The following is a 19,868-nucleotide window of genomic DNA, read 5'->3' as shown; positions in this document are numbered from 1 at the left end:
TGTAAAAATGTATTCATTTAATTTATCTTTATGAATTGGTTTATTTTCCATTTACCTTTACAAAATAGGTTATATTTTATAAAAAAAATGAAAGTAATATATTCTCGGATTTATAGAGAAATTGGATTTATAGAGAAATGCTCAGGTCTTAACTGTCATCATTGGCTAACAGGTAAGAAATACTAATTTTGTTCTTCTAATTTAATTAATGAGTAATAAAATATGTTAAAAATTTGTTCAAGACAACATGAACACAAGCGAATCCATGCAAACACACATATATAAATCATCCATTTATACATACATACATACGTACATACAGCACACGTATATACAGCCATACATCGTACAGACGTAGAGCATACAGCATTTAGCACACACACACAATACGCGTACGCCATCAGCACGCTTACGCACACATACAAGCAGCATACACGCTCGGACACACAACATACAACACGTACAAACACAGTACACACGACATACGCGGATTTACACGCAGCACACACACACACACACACATATACATGCTCACACATAGTCATACTAGCATACATGGAGATATATACGCATACACCCACGCAACACGCAGCATTCACGACACACACACGCGTGTACACACAAACCACATACACACATACATACACGCAAACGTACACGCACACATACACGCATGCACACATACATACACGAACACATACATACATACATACATTGGCTTTTCCTAATGTTTAATCTCATGATTAAAACATTCAAAATCAATCGTTCTTTTTCTCTTTTAGAAAGGAAATTAGTACTATAAAGATGTACTACATCATGCAATAAATTGGACTTGTATTTATCTGTCACATACCATGAGTCTATCTGTTTATCTCGATTCTGACATACTTATATTCTTCATAGCAATTATTTAATGACCATTGGATTTTGATTGAGTAAAAATATTTTTTATTCTTATGAAAATGAGAAATAAAAACATCTTAGAAATCTATAATATTGTTTGATAATATTCAACCAGTTGAAGGTTTGGCATTCATGTTTTTTATTGAAAGATTCATGATGTATGTAAAGATTGAGAAAAATAAGAGAAATATTCACAACGTAACTGCGGCTATGAAACAGTATAAATTTATCGATCTAATCTGGTAACTTGGACGCAATCGTGGGAAAAATATGTTTTGGAAGAAAGCAGTTTTACTATAAATTATACTGCAGAAAAATTGTCAAAGATGAAGGATTCTTTGGAATTCAGTGCTAAAGTGTTCATGCTAGTTAACTGCCATGGATTTTTGCTTCAATCAGATAGAACATATTTTTTGGTTATTGTATAGATAAATCACGTTACGAACCAACAATTTAGGTCTACCAATTAAGGATGGAAATAGGAGGACAATGCATTGTCTTCTCAATAATAAAACAATCATTGATAAAAAAGAATAAGTTTGAATGGTGGTCAACGTACTCGTATCTATCTTACTATGACAATCTATGCTAATGAAAAGGTTTATAGGGCGGATTACTTTCAGCGATATACACTCAAGTAGGTAAATGTATCATCGAGCAGTCCACATATGAATGTCTGAAAAGTAAAGGAATAATCTTAGTGATGCATCAGTTGCAGTTTCTAAAATATATTGAATTGATTCAAAGCAAAGCAGATTTAATAATCTCAATGTTTTTGAAGTTGACTTCATCTAGTTTATAATGGAAATGAATGAAGAATCCAGTTACGAAAGCAAGATCGAAGAGTCAAGAAATTGATAACCATAATAACGATGGTAGGAAGCGTAGACCATTGGCTTCTTTAAGATTTTTATATAATGATCAGTTAAACAATTGAAAAGAAATAAGTAAATAGATTTATTGTATTACTGAAATATAAATTTTCTAATTAATTAATTACTTATTATGTTATTTTCTAAAGCTCGATCTCAGATATTCGGTTACATAAAACAATATTTCAAGATCTGCCGACAATTAAAGCATTAAACGCTGAGAAAATTCTCATCAACGAATTCGACAATCGACAAGAGATCATTATTCATCCACCTGGTTGATCTTTATCTGGACTGTACGAGCTTTCAGCATTTACACCGAATTAATCTGTTTAGTTTAAAACGCGATCATAATTACTTCATTCCTTATTTTGAAGGATACCATAACTAATGATATTAAATGACCGAGTAAATGACTATACTCGTGGATCTGATACGAAAGGATATGAGACAGGTAGAAAATTTAATTTTGACCACGATCAAAAGAATTATCGAATAAATTCATTTAGAGGAAGATTCAGTATTGACTACCGCTTTATTGAAAGATTGATAGAAGTACAATCTTATTGAAAAGATCAAAAGACGTGAGAATAAAGATGGATATATACATTTGGAAGAATATAATGTTCACGATCACTTCAACAGAGAAGATTGTTATCATTGTAGATATTGATTGAGAGGGAGGAATGAAATAACAAGAAGAAGAAGAAAGAAGAGGGACACGTAGATAAGATTAAGATTAACATATCAATATCGTAATGTAATTAATCGTCGACGATTACCATAGATCATATTGAATAATTTTCCTTAAAAACCAGTTGTCTCTATTAAAAAGTTCCACGCTTTGTGTTGAAACATTGAAATAATTCAGCGTGCTTAAAATTAAAACAACACCTAAACTAACAATTTTTAGACATAATATTATTAACATGTTTTGGAGAGAGTCAAAAATTGCATCAATTAATGTATTCAAAATTAAAATTTTATTAAAAAAAATCCAATTGCACCCTGCAACTGCACTGATGCACAAAAATGCATGAAAATTTCACAGAATTATATAGCGTTTAATACTATTTAATTTTATCGTATGACATTTGTCTCGATCTCCAATACTTTCAAAGATATAACTCGGCTTAGTTCCATGGGACACCCTATTTATTACTAAAACGATTTTTTAGTCTGATTCGTCCATTTGTCTAACTTGGATCGATACCTTGCCTTATCTGCAGAAAACTTTCGGGACTAACCAAATCAGTGGCAAATTAGAGGTATAGAGGTGCCACATCAGTGATGATTCCTTGGATCACTGACAATCCAGGTGATCTAATATCTCGCAAATTGTATCTCACAAAGATCATTGTCCTATGGCATCAAGTCGGTCCAGGCCGATAAGATCCCGAGAATCAGTGAACGAATTCTTTGAAACGATTCATTGCGCATGAGAGAAAAAACATCACATATATATTCTGACAATGCAACGACTTTCGTTGAGGATAATAACGAACTAAAAAGACTCTGGAAATCTGTGAAGGTTTCTAAAAGTAAGATTACGGTAAATCATTATCTTAGCAAAGAAGGCATATATTGACACTTTTTTTCGTTCAATCATTTTTAGTCAAACAAATAGTCTGGAATAAACCGGGCAATAAATAAACAGTGAAAGTAGATTCTAAGCAGAGACAAGTCAAGGGTTGTCTAGAGCCTACCCTTGAAATATCCATTTGGCACCTACCAGTCGACACAATCATCACAACTAAGGAACATACATAGGATTGTTTAAACATTTCGAACGAACTATCCAAACTAATCTCCGACTAACAGGCATTTTTCCTTGCCTTTTCATACTTTTTTCTTCAACTCCCCGTTTCGATTTCATTTTCCTAATCTCATTATTGTCTTCATGGATAGTTCGAAAGACACCAAAAAATCAGTCAATATATAGCTTTTGAGGACAAATCATCGAAACTTCCGAGTCTTGTTAAACATCGCTGGCCATCCTTCCTTCCTATATAGCCAACACAATTAACTACAAATAACGAAACACGTTTTTCAGAATATTAGCATCTCTTTATTTAATAGGTATTTAACATTTATTTAAGAGGCATTCTTTATCGCACATCTACCTTAACGAGATCCTTCAAAGAATTCACGTTCTTTCATTAATTTTTCGCGGAAACGCGACGTGTGGTATTTTGTTAAGAACATCAAATTTCCTTTCGAAGTCTTGTTCATCGTGACCTATGACTCTGACCATTAGAAAGAGGTCAAATCGATTATCATCGCTGAATCGGTGCGAGAAATATAACTAAACACGCTCTCGTAGTTGCGCTCTTACGATGCAACAAAGCAACAAATATATATGTAAAACCGTTGGACGTATAGATAATATATGGGGCTTCATAAAGTAATAAAGGAATAAATTTTAAAGCAACAGTAAAAATATAGCTTTGCATTTGACTGTTCGATTCTACGTCTCCTGGTGCAGCCGTCTAACTGTTCAATCATGCGTCTTCTAATGCAGCCATTTGACTATTCGATGGTACGTCTCTCCTCGAAGAAGAAAAAGAATCAACGACTCGTTTTACAGCGTCGTCACATTTGTATCAGTTCGGTCTTTTTCATCTTCCGTCTTCCTTAATCGTCTATCGTCGTATCGCTTTATTTGACGTCTCTCGTTTTTCTTGGTGTCAGTTACACGTTTGTCAGTTGGGCTATTGTATATATAACACATCACTCAATAAGGTCTAGTTAGAAAAAACAAATTTTTTTTAGAAATTCGACTTTATTCGTCAATGTATTCTTCTTGAAGAGTGATACATTCATTCCAACGTTCCTCTAACTTTTCGATGCCTTTTTTATAAAACGATTTGTCTTTACTCTCAAAATAGGTCTCAGTTTCGGCAATCACTTCTTCGTTTGAGACAGGTGTGTAGTAGTGGATCTATGTTTCATCTATTGTCACATACCGACACAAGAAATCTTTTTTTTATCTCGCTTGAACAACTCCAAATAGCACTCTGGATTGTCGATGCGTTATTGTTTTTGATCCGGTGTAAGCAAACGCGACACTCACTTCGAAAGCTACTTACGCATGCTCAAATTTTCATGTACAATTGTAAACACACTACCTTCTGATATCTTTAAGGTGTCAGTTATCTCACGCACTTCACTTTACAAGTCTTTCAAAACTATTTTGTGGACTTCTTTTCTTTTCCGAAACAACTGCCGATTTTGTTTAAATTCAGCATACTAGTCAATAATAATTGATTTTCTTGGCGCAGAGACTCCATAACGCTTATCAAGCCACTGTTTAGTTTCAATAGTATTTTTCTCCATCAAAAACAATGTTGAATCAATACACGAAATTCTTTTTTATCCATTGTTTTGAAAATTACAAAACTGGGGTCACTAAAACAATTGTAACCTGCAAACTAATTATTAGAATGTCATGAAATTTTGACATGTATCATTTGAAGGATGCTAATATCCAAAAATTATGTGGATCTGTCAACAGTGTTGCCATATATGCGTCAGACCGAAAACTTATTGAATGACATGTTATAGTATTCCGGTGACATTCTAGGAGTTTGTTAGCGGTAATAGACGATATTATCAACAACTGAGAATACAATCATATAAATATGGAATAAGCGGCATCCTAATTATTAAGTAGCTGTAAGAATATACTACGATCTTACGTTGCAACTAGCAAAGTGTTCAAATAAGCAACGATTGCTTCATTAAAGAAATTTAACATGACAAATAGATTCGTCAAGATCATTCGGATGAGAACTTGTTAATTCCTAATAATATGTATAGCTAAATTTATATTTAGATTGATATGTGCACCCTGAAGAAAATATAACTGATAAATTTGATGCCAGAACTTACGATACGATCATAATTGAAGAGTAAAATATTTATAACGAATGTGAATGTCTGTACAAAGGGTAATAATACCACTCCATTGTAAAAAGTTGAATAGAAAAGTAACCAAAATAATTGAGTATAGTATTAAAACAAATTCGGTTATTAAAAAAAGCCACTGAGTAATTCGAAAGCTAAAATACGTAAGTACAGATAATAACGTTCTTGACAAAATTTAAGAAAAAAATATAAATTCGGAACTTTGCATTTCTAAAAATTTCATAGAGACTACAGAGATGAAAGAAAATCATGTAATACTTATAGGACTTATATAAAGAATGGAAGAGATTGTGAGAAACATGGCGCAAAATTGAGGAGGAACGAGCAATATTGAAACAGACTTGAAACGTAATTTAATGATGAGAAGAAAAATATCAAAAAAAACAAAACGGTCAACACGATGAAGATCAGATATTTGAGATAACGATTAATTGGTAAACTGGCTGTTAAATCATTTTCTATATATAGATATTAATATTAACGTCCCAAAATTTAGCGAAGAAACTCTTTTGAAAGAAATTGAACGTTATTTTAAATTTAAGAATATACGGTCAGATCATCAATTATTTATTTCAGAAAGTTTTTTAGATAGTCTTATTAATATTTGATATGAAATTGTAAGGAATCGAATTTTCAATTTTGAGAATTTTAAAAGATATTTTTAAAAGGAATCTTATTGTATTCTAGTTCGCGTCAGATTCTTAAATCAATGGCAATCGGATAGATACAAGATTCAAGATGGCTCGATGCAAAGTTATATTTAATAACAAGTTAAAGACTTAATAGTTTCAACTTGAATTAACGACATACGAAATTAATTATTTTATTTTGCAATAATATTTTCCTCATATATGAATGGTATTGGCAGCCGTAAATTGTTATATTACAGACGCAGTATTGTAAACTTTAGCGAAACTCAACAGCGATGGCGAACATAATAGAAACTAATGAAGAATTGATAATTGTAATATTTCGCATGTCAATCGTATACAAGTGAGGCAAAAGTGTACGATATCTTGATATAGGATACTTGATATAGGAACTGTGTATTGAAATGTTTATACTGATAAATATTTCAATTTCATCAACGGAAAAAGTGTCCATGGTTGTATAATTATAATAAATAATCTAGAATCTAGAAACATCTTTTAATAATTCTTATACGATTCACGAAGCATATAGATCCACAAATGAAGACATACCAAATGTTAGACATTCGCTATCATCCTTATCAAGAAGAAACAACATTCTAATTATAATACTTCTAATCGTAACGATTTTTTAAAATAAAATGTCTCAGATTTCGGTTTCATACCGCCCATATGATAATTTTATTGAGGACCTAATGAAAGATGCATATAACATTGTTTCGTATACATTTAAGGTAAAATTTAAGGTAAATATTGTATGCCCGTATTATAGTTAACGTCACTGGAAACAAGTTGTAACGTCAGCCGATGTTAATAAAGCAACTAACATTAAAAAATAAATTTTAATGACATTCAACATACACAATATGAAATTTGTGCACAGTTTTTTATTAATAAATAGCACTTTTAACTTATACAGATGATATAGGATAACTATCGGTTAAATAAAAATAATATCATAATCGATTATAATTTTATTAATATTGTTATATCTCATAACGTTATTTAAAATAATCAGTTTTTGCTTAGACCGTGAAGCCTTTACCAGGAATTGATCTTAAAAAATGTGAATTCGATGATGAGCGACATGACAGGGAAACATAAATCGATAGGAGATACTGGATAGAAAGAGATGGAGATCTGATAAATAAATAAATTGGGAAAAGAACGAAATAGATAACAAAGTATTCAAAATAAAAATATTTTTTTGCCACTTATAAGTTACTTTTCGACATTTAAACTACATAAATATATTTATTCGGAAACAAAATATGAGGGTCTTAGTACTTATCTAAATTCCTATCATCGATAGATTAGTGTCATGCGGGTCGCGATCTTATCTTTCCAAAATGCAACCCGTCACACACATTACTACAATACAACACGTTCGATGTCATATTCTTATTAAAATCTAACGGAATCGATAGGTTGTGTTTACACTCCCAGTAATCTAGCGGTCTCCTTTCTTCGTTGCGTTGCCTGCTGCTGCCGTATTTTTATGGACTCTCTCGCCGCCACAACATTATAAAAGATTAATAGATACACACACACACACACAAAATAATTATTATAAGATACATATAACAATTTTTTGCGATAGGTTTTCATTTATTACACAAATGCAAAAGATGAAGCAAAGAATCTACATTTTTGGTTAACACGAATAATATGTCCTTTTGTATTCCTATTTGCAAGTTCTGCTTTTTTTTTTCTTTTTCTTTCCTTAAGCACGTCCTCGATCGGAGGATATTGAAATATGGAAAATAACTCACTTATACGCATAATTTTAAAGCATCAAAACTTCTAATTTGTTTTATTTACGATTTTTATATTGTCCCCAAACAGCCCGAATAGATTCCATAACTTTAGTGATGCACAGTAATGACCGCCTACTGAACAATTTACGAAAGGACTTTCGAAATATTTATGCGCAAAAATTCAGATTTAAAAACGATCACGATTCACTCCTAATGAACTTTCCTTTGTAAATAACTTTCAACTTGTAAAATATACTTATATTTTAATATTTAACACAAATCATATTAGTGTATTGCGACCCTTACTTTAAGAATTTTTGTGTTTAGAATGTTCGATATTGGAAACAGTCAAGGACGTTCAGCTTCAAAACTACCATGATATTTCGGCATCATAACAATCTGGAGTATTCGATCAATCTATAAATAATAATCGCCTCGAATATTAGAGAGAGTTATACACAAAAATCCGAAACGAAAAGACAGAAAGATAAACATCACCTGCCCATTGGTGGATCATCTACGCGAAACAGTAGAAAAAGTATATTAGTAATATTATAATTTATAAATTATTAGTAGTATTATTATATTCAATGATTCTGGCATAGTAATTGTGTTTTTTAACACGATACTTAATCGATTAACACGATATTTAATCAAAATAAAATATATTAAAACATAGGTCTTATTTCTTCTAGTGAACAGAAAGTTATTCTAATTGATCGTCTAGACGCCTGTTAATGTTTCTTTTTTTGTCAAGACAAAATGTGAAGAGATATTTATTTACTGCCGTTCTACAAAGATAAGCTTGGTTTCGATTGATTTAGAAGAGCGAAGAATAATATTTCCTATCATTTTAATTTTGGAGAATTCATTTACTGGTTCCAAGTGAAAGTTATGTAACATATAAGATGTTATCAATTTAATCTCATGCATTGCGAATCTTTAACTTACGAAAATAAAAGAAAACCAGTTTTAATGCATATATTGTTCCATTATTAATATCATAAAATTACAAATTTTTGTTACTTTTACTTTAAATAATAGAGGGAAGGAAATGTTTTCACGTAAACAAAACTTTGAAACATTTAGAAAATTTTAAGAAAATGGATGAGAATGATGTTTCTCCCGCGGTATCGAAGAAGAAAAAGAGTACTGCAATTCTTTAGTAATATTTAATGAAACATAATCGAAACATAATCGAAACATAATCGAAACATAATCGAAACATAATCGAAATTATATACATAATAGAAATATCAATCGTACTTTTCCATCACATGTTCAAGAAAAGATTTACTATGATACATCTACTTATAGTTGCTTATCTAAACATTAATAAAATCCATAAGAAAGAAATATCTGAGAAAATAGAGGATAAAATGAAGATAAAAAAGAGAGTTCGAAAAAAATGTTTCAGACAAAAGTTATTTGTCTATTTACATAAAATGTTCAGTTTTATTATTTAATCTTAAAGGGAAAATAAATAAAATCTATTTAAATCAAAAGACGACGAAAAGAAAAGGCAAAAGAATGTACTAAGGTTATTGGTCATTGAAATAGCAAGAGTAGAAATAAAACAATTTACGTCGATTTGCGCTAATCAAGGAAGAGATATAAGAGCTTTATCAGCAGAATTGCTACTTGGAGAGTAGGGAAGTTACTTTGATAATGATTAGATCATACGCTATTCATCATACGCCACTCTCAGAATTATTATTTTTCATTTTCTGAGATGAATTAACGATATTTTTATAATTAATAAATTTATCATTAATCATAAATCATTTTTTATAATCCATTAGCGATAATTATCATCCAAAGTAACATAATGTTTATTATCACGCATCCATTAATATATCTGTTAATAATTAATTTTTTTATTACATTGCTTTTAATGCATTATTTCTTTTATATTACAATACATTAAACACAGTTGTCTTTTTATTTTTGACCCGATGTCGTTTTTACTCCGAAGTATGGTTTTCGTTTATTTATATATACGATTATACGTATTTCGTTTATTTATATATCGAATATTTATATGTGCTCATAATTATAAAAGTGGTCTAGGTCATATATTTCTTGTTTCGAGATATTTAATGAATTCCATTTGAATAAATTAAAAAATATTTTTATATTATGCAACATTTTAATTTAGAATTTTATTAGTCTTGATTAATGGAAATTTATTATTAATAAGAAATTTTGTGTGAATTTCATATAAAAATATTGTTTTTAAAGTTTGAATTGACTTAGACCATTTCCAAAATTAACTGAATGTCCAATAAATAACTTAAAGCAATAAAAAACTATTTTTATTAGAAACAATAACTTTAAGGAAATAATTCATGAACATTTATTAATTATTTTTAAAAAATAATCCATTTTCATCATTTTAGACTTTTATCATTATGAGTTTTTAAGATTCTTAAAATGTTCCTGAAAAATTGGAGGGATGTATGGTAGTAAACACATAATATCTTTATGTTTTTTTTCCGTTACTGATCTATTGGTGGTGTATAATGGAAGTAATTTAATATTTCCGTATATTTTTGGTCTTCCTCTTTTAGGTGAAAGATCCAAAACGTAAAATTTAGAATCATCTAAAGAAGTTTTATAAAACATCTTATAAGGTTCATTTTTCAAGAATCTCATCCATTAAATTTACAGCCAAGAAATAGATTCGCCCGTGGTATTTTTTACTCTTCTTGTCGGTGACTCTTCTAGTGGCTTCGTTGAAATAAAATCCGGTTGCGGAATTTGTTTCACCGAAAATATATTTCTTCTTCTACACTTTTCTATCAATTCATAATAATGCTCAGAGTTGTATAAGTAATTTGATTTTTTTATTTTCATTTCTATCAACCCAAAATCACGATCATTCGATAGAAAGGAATGACCAAATACCAAAAATTTGTGGTCTATCGTTTCACCATTATTATTTAATGACTGAGTAATTTTCATCCATGTCAATACTACTTTAATGTTACGATTTTGGCCTGAACAAGCATCACTGTAAGCTATTACGTGTTTTTGAGTAGTTATATCCTCCATATGCATTAAAATGCATGATGCTACTTCCTTTTGAAGCTGTAGTTTCATTTCATACATACATCTTGACATTGTTATCATGGAAATTATTTATTAATTATTATCATTAAATTATTATAATTAAATTATTATTAGTTACGTTTATATAATTTGTTTAAATTTTTGACTTAGACCACTTTCATAATTAACACTAAATGAATTCCATATAATGTTGAAATTACAATCACTATCTAATGGTTTATTTTTAACAATATCATATAAATTACATTGAATTAATTTAGTTTAAAATAATGTGGTGTGAAATAATTGATAAACTCATAATTTTTAAATTTTTACTTAGACCAATTTCATAATTATGGGCTCAATTCATTTTTCATCGTCTTACGTATCGAAAAGTTTCTTAATTTGTTCAATGAAACGCATCAAGACACATTACAAAATGCAGGCGATGACATCGGATCTAAAATAAACTCTCGAATTTCAGATTCTGTAATAATCTACGAGTTGAAATCGAAACAGTGTAACAATGTTCAACAATCATCTACGTAAATTCTCTTCTGATTTCTATAATTGAGTCCATAATCCACTACTATGATAATATGAATATTTTTGTGATAGAGTCTTAATAAGTGCAAATGGATTGTATCATTATACATACTTACGTATGTACACTGTAAATGGAAAAGATACTAAAATGGCTGATTATTTCATATATCAATAATGATGTATAAAAAAAATTATTCTACATTGTATAAAAACTTTTAAAGATAAGACGAGTCAAAGTGTCACGTAAACATTAAATTGTTTGAGAAAAGAATATGAATGAGAATATAAATAAAACTAAACAAAAAAACTAACGAAAAAAATTCAGAGACTTGTATTTATGTGTCTTTGCTTTAAGTATGTTATTATGAAAGAATATAGAATGGAAAAGAAATTACGAAAACGTAAATAATATTTTATCGCGCAAATTTGTTTATATTTTTCGATTCGTTTCATTAAATATACTATTCTTAATTATTTTTTTTTCATACTAAAGATATTTTATCGAGATGACTATTGGTAAATATTATAATCACTGCAGCATGAAACTTATGGATTGATTCATTAAAAGATTTACTAAGAACTAAAGAAAAAACTTTGTATGTTCGACCTGAATACTCAGATTTTCGACAGAGAAAAAGAGAAAGAATGCAAACATTCAAAATTATATTATTCCAAGATAAGTTTTCACAAGTTATAGACATTAAGCTCATAGTTAGAGTTCCTGAAAAGGAAAACAACTCGATATCAATCATGGATTATTATATACATAAATCTAATAATTTTGATAAGCTGATTGTATGTACATCCCTTTTCTTCTTGATACTCTTATTTCATGTCTCTCCTTATTTTTACCTCTTTTTTTTATTCTTTGATTGAAATTAGATTTATATGATGTTGCGCACACATTCATAGCAAGATTTCATTAATTCATCAGATTTCTTTTTAACGAACATAAAAATAATAAATAGCTGTTAACACGTTGACTGCCACACGCGTTTTCAGTAAAATCTCCTTCAGGCCACGCGTACCGTGAAAAATAATAAAAATTTAAAAAAAGAAAAAAAAAATTTCTTTTTTAATTCTTTTCTTTTTAAATGTTTTTTTTTTTAGAATTTAAAGAAAACAACAATTTATCGTCCAAGTTGTCCCGACCAACCCCAGCTTTGTATAGAATATTTTAAAGTTTACATTCTACATAATTTTCTTAATAAACCATTTTCGTATTACTTTTATAACAATAATTTATATTAATGAATATTCATTATAAATTTAAGTTCATATTAATAAATATAGTTTGTATTAATTAATATTCAATAGTTTTGTTACTTTCTCTGTGAAATATCTTTTCAAACACATAGGAATATCCTTAACAAGTAGTCAAAGAGGCGTCAATACGGGTGACGCGGCCCAATCAGAAATTAGAAGTATAAACAAGACGAAATTTTTTTTACAGACAAATTCTGTTGTATCACAATAAACATGAAATAATTTTGTAGACTATATACTTTTTAAAAAAAATATGTTCATCTATATCTTATTCTTTTTATACATACTGTCATTATTTTTTATACCAATATTTTTATTATTATTATTAATCTTGTTATGAGCCGGACTAGAGAAGTATGGAATGAAATTTGAACTAAAAGGCCGTTTCTAGACATTCAGAAAATTTGACACATAACAACAGATTGTCATCTGTCTTCTAAGGGAATGGGCTAAGAGGACATGACTCACGAACATTCCGAAATATTTGAATATTTTTAGGAGAGTTAATTTGTTAAGATGTTAATTGTAAACAAGTTCCTGTTATGTTTATTAAAGTTCTTTTTCTATTAAACGTTTACTTTTCTAACAAACAAGATAAGGAAATACAAGTTCATGTAGAAATATATATTAAAGTAAGAAACGAATGAAAAATTTATTACATAAATTATTCATCAATCTAATGAAGAACCAAAAGAAGATGCTTTTATACAACAATGTACTGCAGTCGCAATTCATTTTTTATAAGTAGTGCTATAAAAAATCATTCTTGATCGCTTCTGAATAAGAAAACTTTCCAATAGGAAAAAAGATTTGCTAATGTAAAATCTAGTCGAGTGAACAATGTCCTTACACGGTAATATTTCAACAATCCACGTTTTCCCCCTCCACCATCACTTTCTGTTGAGAAACGAGGATAGTAGGGGTTGCACTATGTAAATAGAGTATCTGTAAAGCACAAAAATTATTACTACAATCAATAGACTATTTCTACTTTAATTAAACTTTTTCTATAGATATCAATTAATTCGATTCATTATGGAATTCACTGGAATATTAACCATTATTACAACAATACTAATTGGAAGATTCCATAGAATAGTAGTATACTTTTTATTAAATTACACATGCATAATACGACTAGGGTGATTGAAAAAATAAGTCAAGGAAACCAAAAATATTTTTAATGGAAACCCCTATTTTATTATATACAAATGTAGTTGAATTCATGATATTTCATAGTACTATAAGAAAATATTTTTTCACTAATCATTTTTCCTTTAATAAGATTTGACTTTTACAGTAACATCAGCATTAATATTAAAAACGGTGTTCGAACATAAAAGTTGCACGGTCGATTTTTCTACATGGCGGCCCATCAACTTTGATTTGGGCAAGAGAATAGCGAATTAGTATCATTTTCGAAATATCTTCTATTCAGCTACAAGAATATGAAATATTAAATGTTGAATGTCGTATATAATATTAACCGGTCTTTTCGAACACGTTTTTAATATACCGATATTTTCTTAGATAAATTTTTTGACTCTTTTGGAATTTTATTCACTTTCTGTGTAAGAGACATTTATCTTTGTCGTCATCGCCTTTATCTAGCACTTATCTTTTGTATATTTCATTTTGCATACATGTCTCTCTCTCCGTCATTTTTTCTCTCTAACTTCCCTGTTCTTCCCTCATATATCGCTATACTTTTTCTCACTCTCATCTACTTGTGCATGCATATGTATATCAATCAATAGACGTTTTTATGATTCGTCTGAATCGATTTTGATAATAAAATTTACGGCTACCTTTGATTCTATGAACGTGATGCCAAATCTACATTAAATAATATATGACTGTTAGCAAATATTCAAAGTGAACTAGTATCCAATTTTCGGTTGCTTTATAGTAAAGAAAATAATTAGAAGCAAATATATGGATGCGAGTTTTCCATTATCAATGTGTTAGAGTACTCAATTGAGTATCAAAGGTGTATATTTACGCGTTCTTGCTTCGACTCTACTGGTATAAAAATATATACTGGAAATAAAATTGCTAAAACATAAACTATATTTTATAGTCGTGTCAAAGTAACGCCAAATATTTCTTCGATTTGCATGATTTTGATATATTTCAATCTGGAATTGGTTTTAATTGATGTCACACTTATTGAAATTTTTCTTTAAATTTTCTAATAGAATTACTTATTAGAACAAGCGTAATTAATAAACACGAATACCCAATGAAAACAATCTAGATGATGACCGATGCGTTAGGCTTGTACCAAATAAATAATGTAAAACGTATTTTCAGTATAATGGCCAGTTTGTACGAATATTTTTATTCGGCAAACAGAAATATTTAATCTACTGCTGTGTGTGTTAGTGCGTGAGAGAGAAATAGAATGACGGAAATAAGAAACAAGAGGAAGAAAAAGCAATGATACCAAGATAATTAAACATACAATCACTGACAATTGCCACAGAACATATCGAGTAGTTTTGTTTCCGTTGATTTTGGTTATTGTGTCGTAGCTTTCACACGTGAAAATTTAAACATTATCTAATAACGAATGCTTAGCGTTCTTCTCTTTCTTTTTTGCGATGATCGAAACATTCAAATAGAACATGTGAAGATACTTTAGAAAATATAAAAATCGTGTTGACCAATTTATCTGATTTTAATGATGGTATAAATACGTTACACATTAAAATGATTTATGTAGAATGCAACATAAAACGACAATCATTTCCTATAATTCTTTGAACTGGACGGATCGATAAATTCTGAATGTAACAGTCGCGTACTAATTTTGTGATAGATTGCTTACAGCAACTTTTTGTGGTAGTTAGTTGTTGAAAAAGATGGTTGAATATATAAGTCATTGTTAAGGCTTCCTTCGACTTTCGCCCGAAGAGCATTTAGCAATCTAAAATTTCTGAATTCGATCATGACCCGATCATGCCATTATATGTGTGCATTTGTTTGTTTCATTCGATTCGTTTCGATAATTGGACTATTTGTAATTATATTTTTCCATACTAAAAGTATTTTATATAGCAGCATGTAAAATGTGGATAGGTCCACCAAAAAGAGATTCAATGGTCACCTTGTCTATTCGTGTCTAATGTAAGAATTTATATATTCGACCTAAGTGTTCTGATTTAAGAGAGAGAGGTAGAGAGAGAGAGAGAGAGAGAGAGAGAGAGAGAGGAAGAATACAAACATTCCATAATTACATTGTTTCAAGACAAGATTCCACGAATAAGAGGAATTACGCCCATACCCAGAATCCCTGAGAAGGAAAACAACTAGATATCAATCGTTGATACATAATTCTGATATGTTGGTCATATGTAAATCTCTATTTTGTTTGTCATTCTTATTTCATCTCTCTCTCTCTCTCTCCCTCTCTCTCTATATCACTACCGCCATTTCACTCAGTCGCTCCATCATCATCTAGTCGCTCAACTTCATTAATTCATCAGGTTTCTTCTTAACGATTTCTCTAATTAGCGATTATAAAGTAATGTATATAAACAAGACGAAAACTTTTTTACAGACGGATTCTGTTGTATCGTTGACAATAAATTTGAAATAATCTTATGGACCGTATACTTTTTAACGAAATGTCTTCTCGGAGATATTATAATATAAATTTATATTTATATCATTATATTTCGATCATTCCAATCATCCAAATCTCGATTAAGAGAATGTTAATAATTTGTCCGCACAATTTAGGACGTATACTGACATGTCGTTCGTTGAGAAAGAGTAACTTGGTATCAAAAATCGTTATCAATTGATAACAAGAATGTATAAGAATGCATTTTAGAATTTTTACTAATCCTTATAAAAATTAATTTATAGAAATTTTGAAATAAGCAGTAAGAATGATATTACAGGTCTTTATCAATTGTTTATTTATTATGTAAAATTGCATGAAATATTGAGATCTTTTTGTAGATTTTGTACAATAATTAATTTATACAGTTAACAATTTACTTATGCTGCAGATTATCTACTATCGCGCACGGAATTCGTCATTTATGTATGTTAATTATATATGCATTACATTTATAAATATTACCCATTTTAATTAATTTCTTCTTTCAAATTTTAATCTTATAAGTCTCGCTGGCTTTAACGTAACATCCATTTTTAACGAAATTTGCTTTCGGCTTATCTATATTAATAATAAATTTTCTTATAAAGGTAGTAATTATCACCTTCATTTGTAGCATTGCGAATATTTAACATAAAAAAATGAAATCAATGTTTATATACATTTTATATTACTTTACGGAATGTAATTTCTATAGTTTATAAGTCGTACATTTATATTTTATTACATAATAATCACCTATGCAATTTCTTTTTTCGTAGCTAAATGGAAAAAAAACATGCCGAACTATTCCTGCCCAGTAGAAACCTATCCGGATCGAATACTAATGGCTGGGGCCAATATTTTCCATTTCGATGTGTTTTATAGATAAAGAACCCCACAGTCCTTCCTTTCGGTATAGTTAAATTTTTTGTCACTTGATATAAATAACAAATAAATATTACTATTAAATAATCAGTATTATTAACGATAAAAAGATATAATAGTTATCATTTTATATGTAAGGTACCCTCTATATCTTGCGTAACTTTCCGAGCAACGATTGGCCCTGGCGGAAATAGACGTAATGTTTCTTTGACCACTCGTTCCAAAAGTTTCATTCTAGCAATATTATCGTACGTTATTGGAACATATTTCGGATCGCTCGACCGTAAATTTGATATAGATGATGAAATGATAACGTAAAGATAATGTGCATTTTTTAAATAATGGAAATAATAAAGTATGTTTAATATGTACGTACTTGAATATGCGGAAATGTAGCAAGCATTAGAAGGACAAAGCTGATAGTAACAGCTGAAGTATCACTTCCCTGAAAAGAAATAATCACTTTCCTCCAATTTTATTCAACCAACAAAACTTGTAATAAACGCAACTAAGTAATAAATATGAATTACCGTAATAACCATCGTATTGATTTTGTCTCTAATATCTTGCTCTGAATATTTTCTTCCTTCATGCGATGACTCGAATAAATAGTCTAGAAGGATCCTGGGTTTTTGTTCTTGAAAAATAAACAATGATCTTTTATTAGTTTAAAAAATAAACGAAAAGTAAAATTGCATTGCGTGTTTAATAATTACTTTTATCTGAATTTTCCTCTTTCAGTTCCTGGTTAATGATGCTTCTTAACATGGATTCCTTTTTTTCTTTGATTATCTTTCCAAACAAAAAATAATTTATATTTATAAATAAAATATAATACTTAAATTTTAGATTATTAAAAAGAAATAAGATGGATTAACAAAATATATATCTTAAGTATACATTGCTTGCAAAGTTATTCAGGTAGAATGCACATGTCTGAAATTTCTTCCCCATAGCAGTATTACGAAAAATTATATCCATTAAAAAATTTTTCCATTAAAACGAGAGAATGATTAACGAGTACATCCACATAAGAGTTTAGATATTTTTTAAGAAAGACTTCATTTAATATTTTTCGATGAGGATTCCAGATTTTTGCTGCAAATCGTAAGGAAAGCTATACTTAATTTACATTTTATACTTATTTTTCTCCTTTGAATGAGAACAAGAGAAAGAAGGAGAGAAGATTCTGTACGTTTACTTATAATACATTTGTATACACCTATTCAGAATAAAAAATATTTTATCCTTTAATTTTGAATAAGTTATTATTCGAATGGGTATATATATATATATATATATATATATATATATATATATGTGTGTGTATTTCTATATATAAATTGTAATATGAATAATAAAATATTATTAAACAACATATAATATGTATACTTCACCTGGAGAACAAATCAATCCATTGCCGGCAAACGATTTTATGTATTTATACTCCTCGCTCTTCTCAATAATATTTGGATTATTTAATACCTTCTGTAAAAAAGAATAAAAAATATAAATTTATTACGGATGATTAAAATAAAACTAATAGATCTTACCTTGATATATTCTGGATTGTTTACAATTACGAGTAATTTAGTGCCTATCCATATACGCCATAATGATTAATAATTCCAACCAATATTTAGAAAACGTTGTGCTATAGCTAAAAAAAAATTATAAATGAAAACTGGGTAAAGTGTTTAAATATAAAATATATCCATTACAAATATACCTTCGTTATCGCCAACAACCAAATGAGCATTTCCGATTATAGGGTGTGCTTTTGGATCCGGGATCCTCTTGATCGTATTATACAGGTGTAATTTACTTAAAATGTATTGTAATATATTGTAGAATAAGGCAATTGTTCATAATTTAACTATTGTAATAATAGATAAAATTGCAGTGAATTTCATGATTATTTGCAGCTTTTGAAAGATATAGAAATAACTTAATAAAAATAGAAGTAGTACAACGAGTGCAGTAATAATTTTTGTGATTTACAGACACTCTGTTTGCACAGTACAATCCTTACTATCCTCGTATCTTAGCAGAAAGTGAGGACGGAGAAGGAAGACGAGGAATATTTAAACGATACAAACATTGCTCACATGATCAGAGTTTACATAATAAAATTCTTATTCGATTAGGAGAGAAGAATTCTTATTCGATAAGAGGTTCGGAGAAAAAATTAATTATGTCTCCTTCTCTTATTTTCAATAAAAATGCTATAACTGAACATCGGTTGTTAATAATTTTCATTGGAATGGCGAATAGGACATAAATCATACGAATATGTTACGAAAATAATTTTTCTGTTAGCTTTTTACTTGAATATATATTTCTACTTTAATTTCTAATTCTGGCGTAAAAAATAGTAATTGTAATGCCCATTTTGTTAAAA

The 19,868-nt window shown here is 29.2% G+C and overlaps 1 protein-coding gene across 1 annotated transcript; it reads right to left on the bottom strand.

Annotated features, from left to right (window-relative positions):
* Positions 1 to 13,833: 13,833 nt before the first annotated feature.
* Positions 13,834 to 18,421, bottom strand: LOC124953558 (probable cytochrome P450 311a1). Its single transcript, XM_047505086.1, has 5 exons — positions 18,368 to 18,421; positions 18,184 to 18,259; positions 17,998 to 18,104; positions 17,844 to 17,912; positions 13,834 to 13,917 (listed from the first exon to the last, which is right to left on the bottom strand). The coding sequence occupies exons 1-5, from the start codon at positions 18,419 to 18,421 to the stop codon at positions 13,834 to 13,836; spliced, it is 390 nt and encodes a 129-aa protein (XP_047361042.1).
* Between the last annotated feature and the right edge of the window lie 1,447 nt (positions 18,422 to 19,868).

Source organism: Vespa velutina, chromosome 12 (assembly GCF_912470025.1).
Source record: "Vespa velutina chromosome 12, iVesVel2.1, whole genome shotgun sequence".
NCBI lineage: Eukaryota > Metazoa > Arthropoda > Insecta > Hymenoptera > Vespidae > Vespa > Vespa velutina.
This window is presented reverse-complemented; position numbering and strand designations above follow the sequence as displayed.

Bases quoted from the DNA above. Each gene is read 5' to 3' on its own strand.
- LOC124953558 (XM_047505086.1), bottom strand. From the start codon at position 18,421: ATGGGGAAGAAATTTCAGACATGTGCATTCTACCTGAATAACTTTGCA. The intron at 18,260-18,367 runs GTATACTTAAGA...TTGTTTGGAAAG, and splicing joins TGAATAACTTTGCAAGCAAT to ATAATCAAAGAAAAAAAGGA. The intron at 17,913-17,997 runs GTAATTCATATT...ATTTCTTTTCAG, and splicing joins TCAATACGATGGTTATTACG to GGAAGTGATACTTCAGCTGT.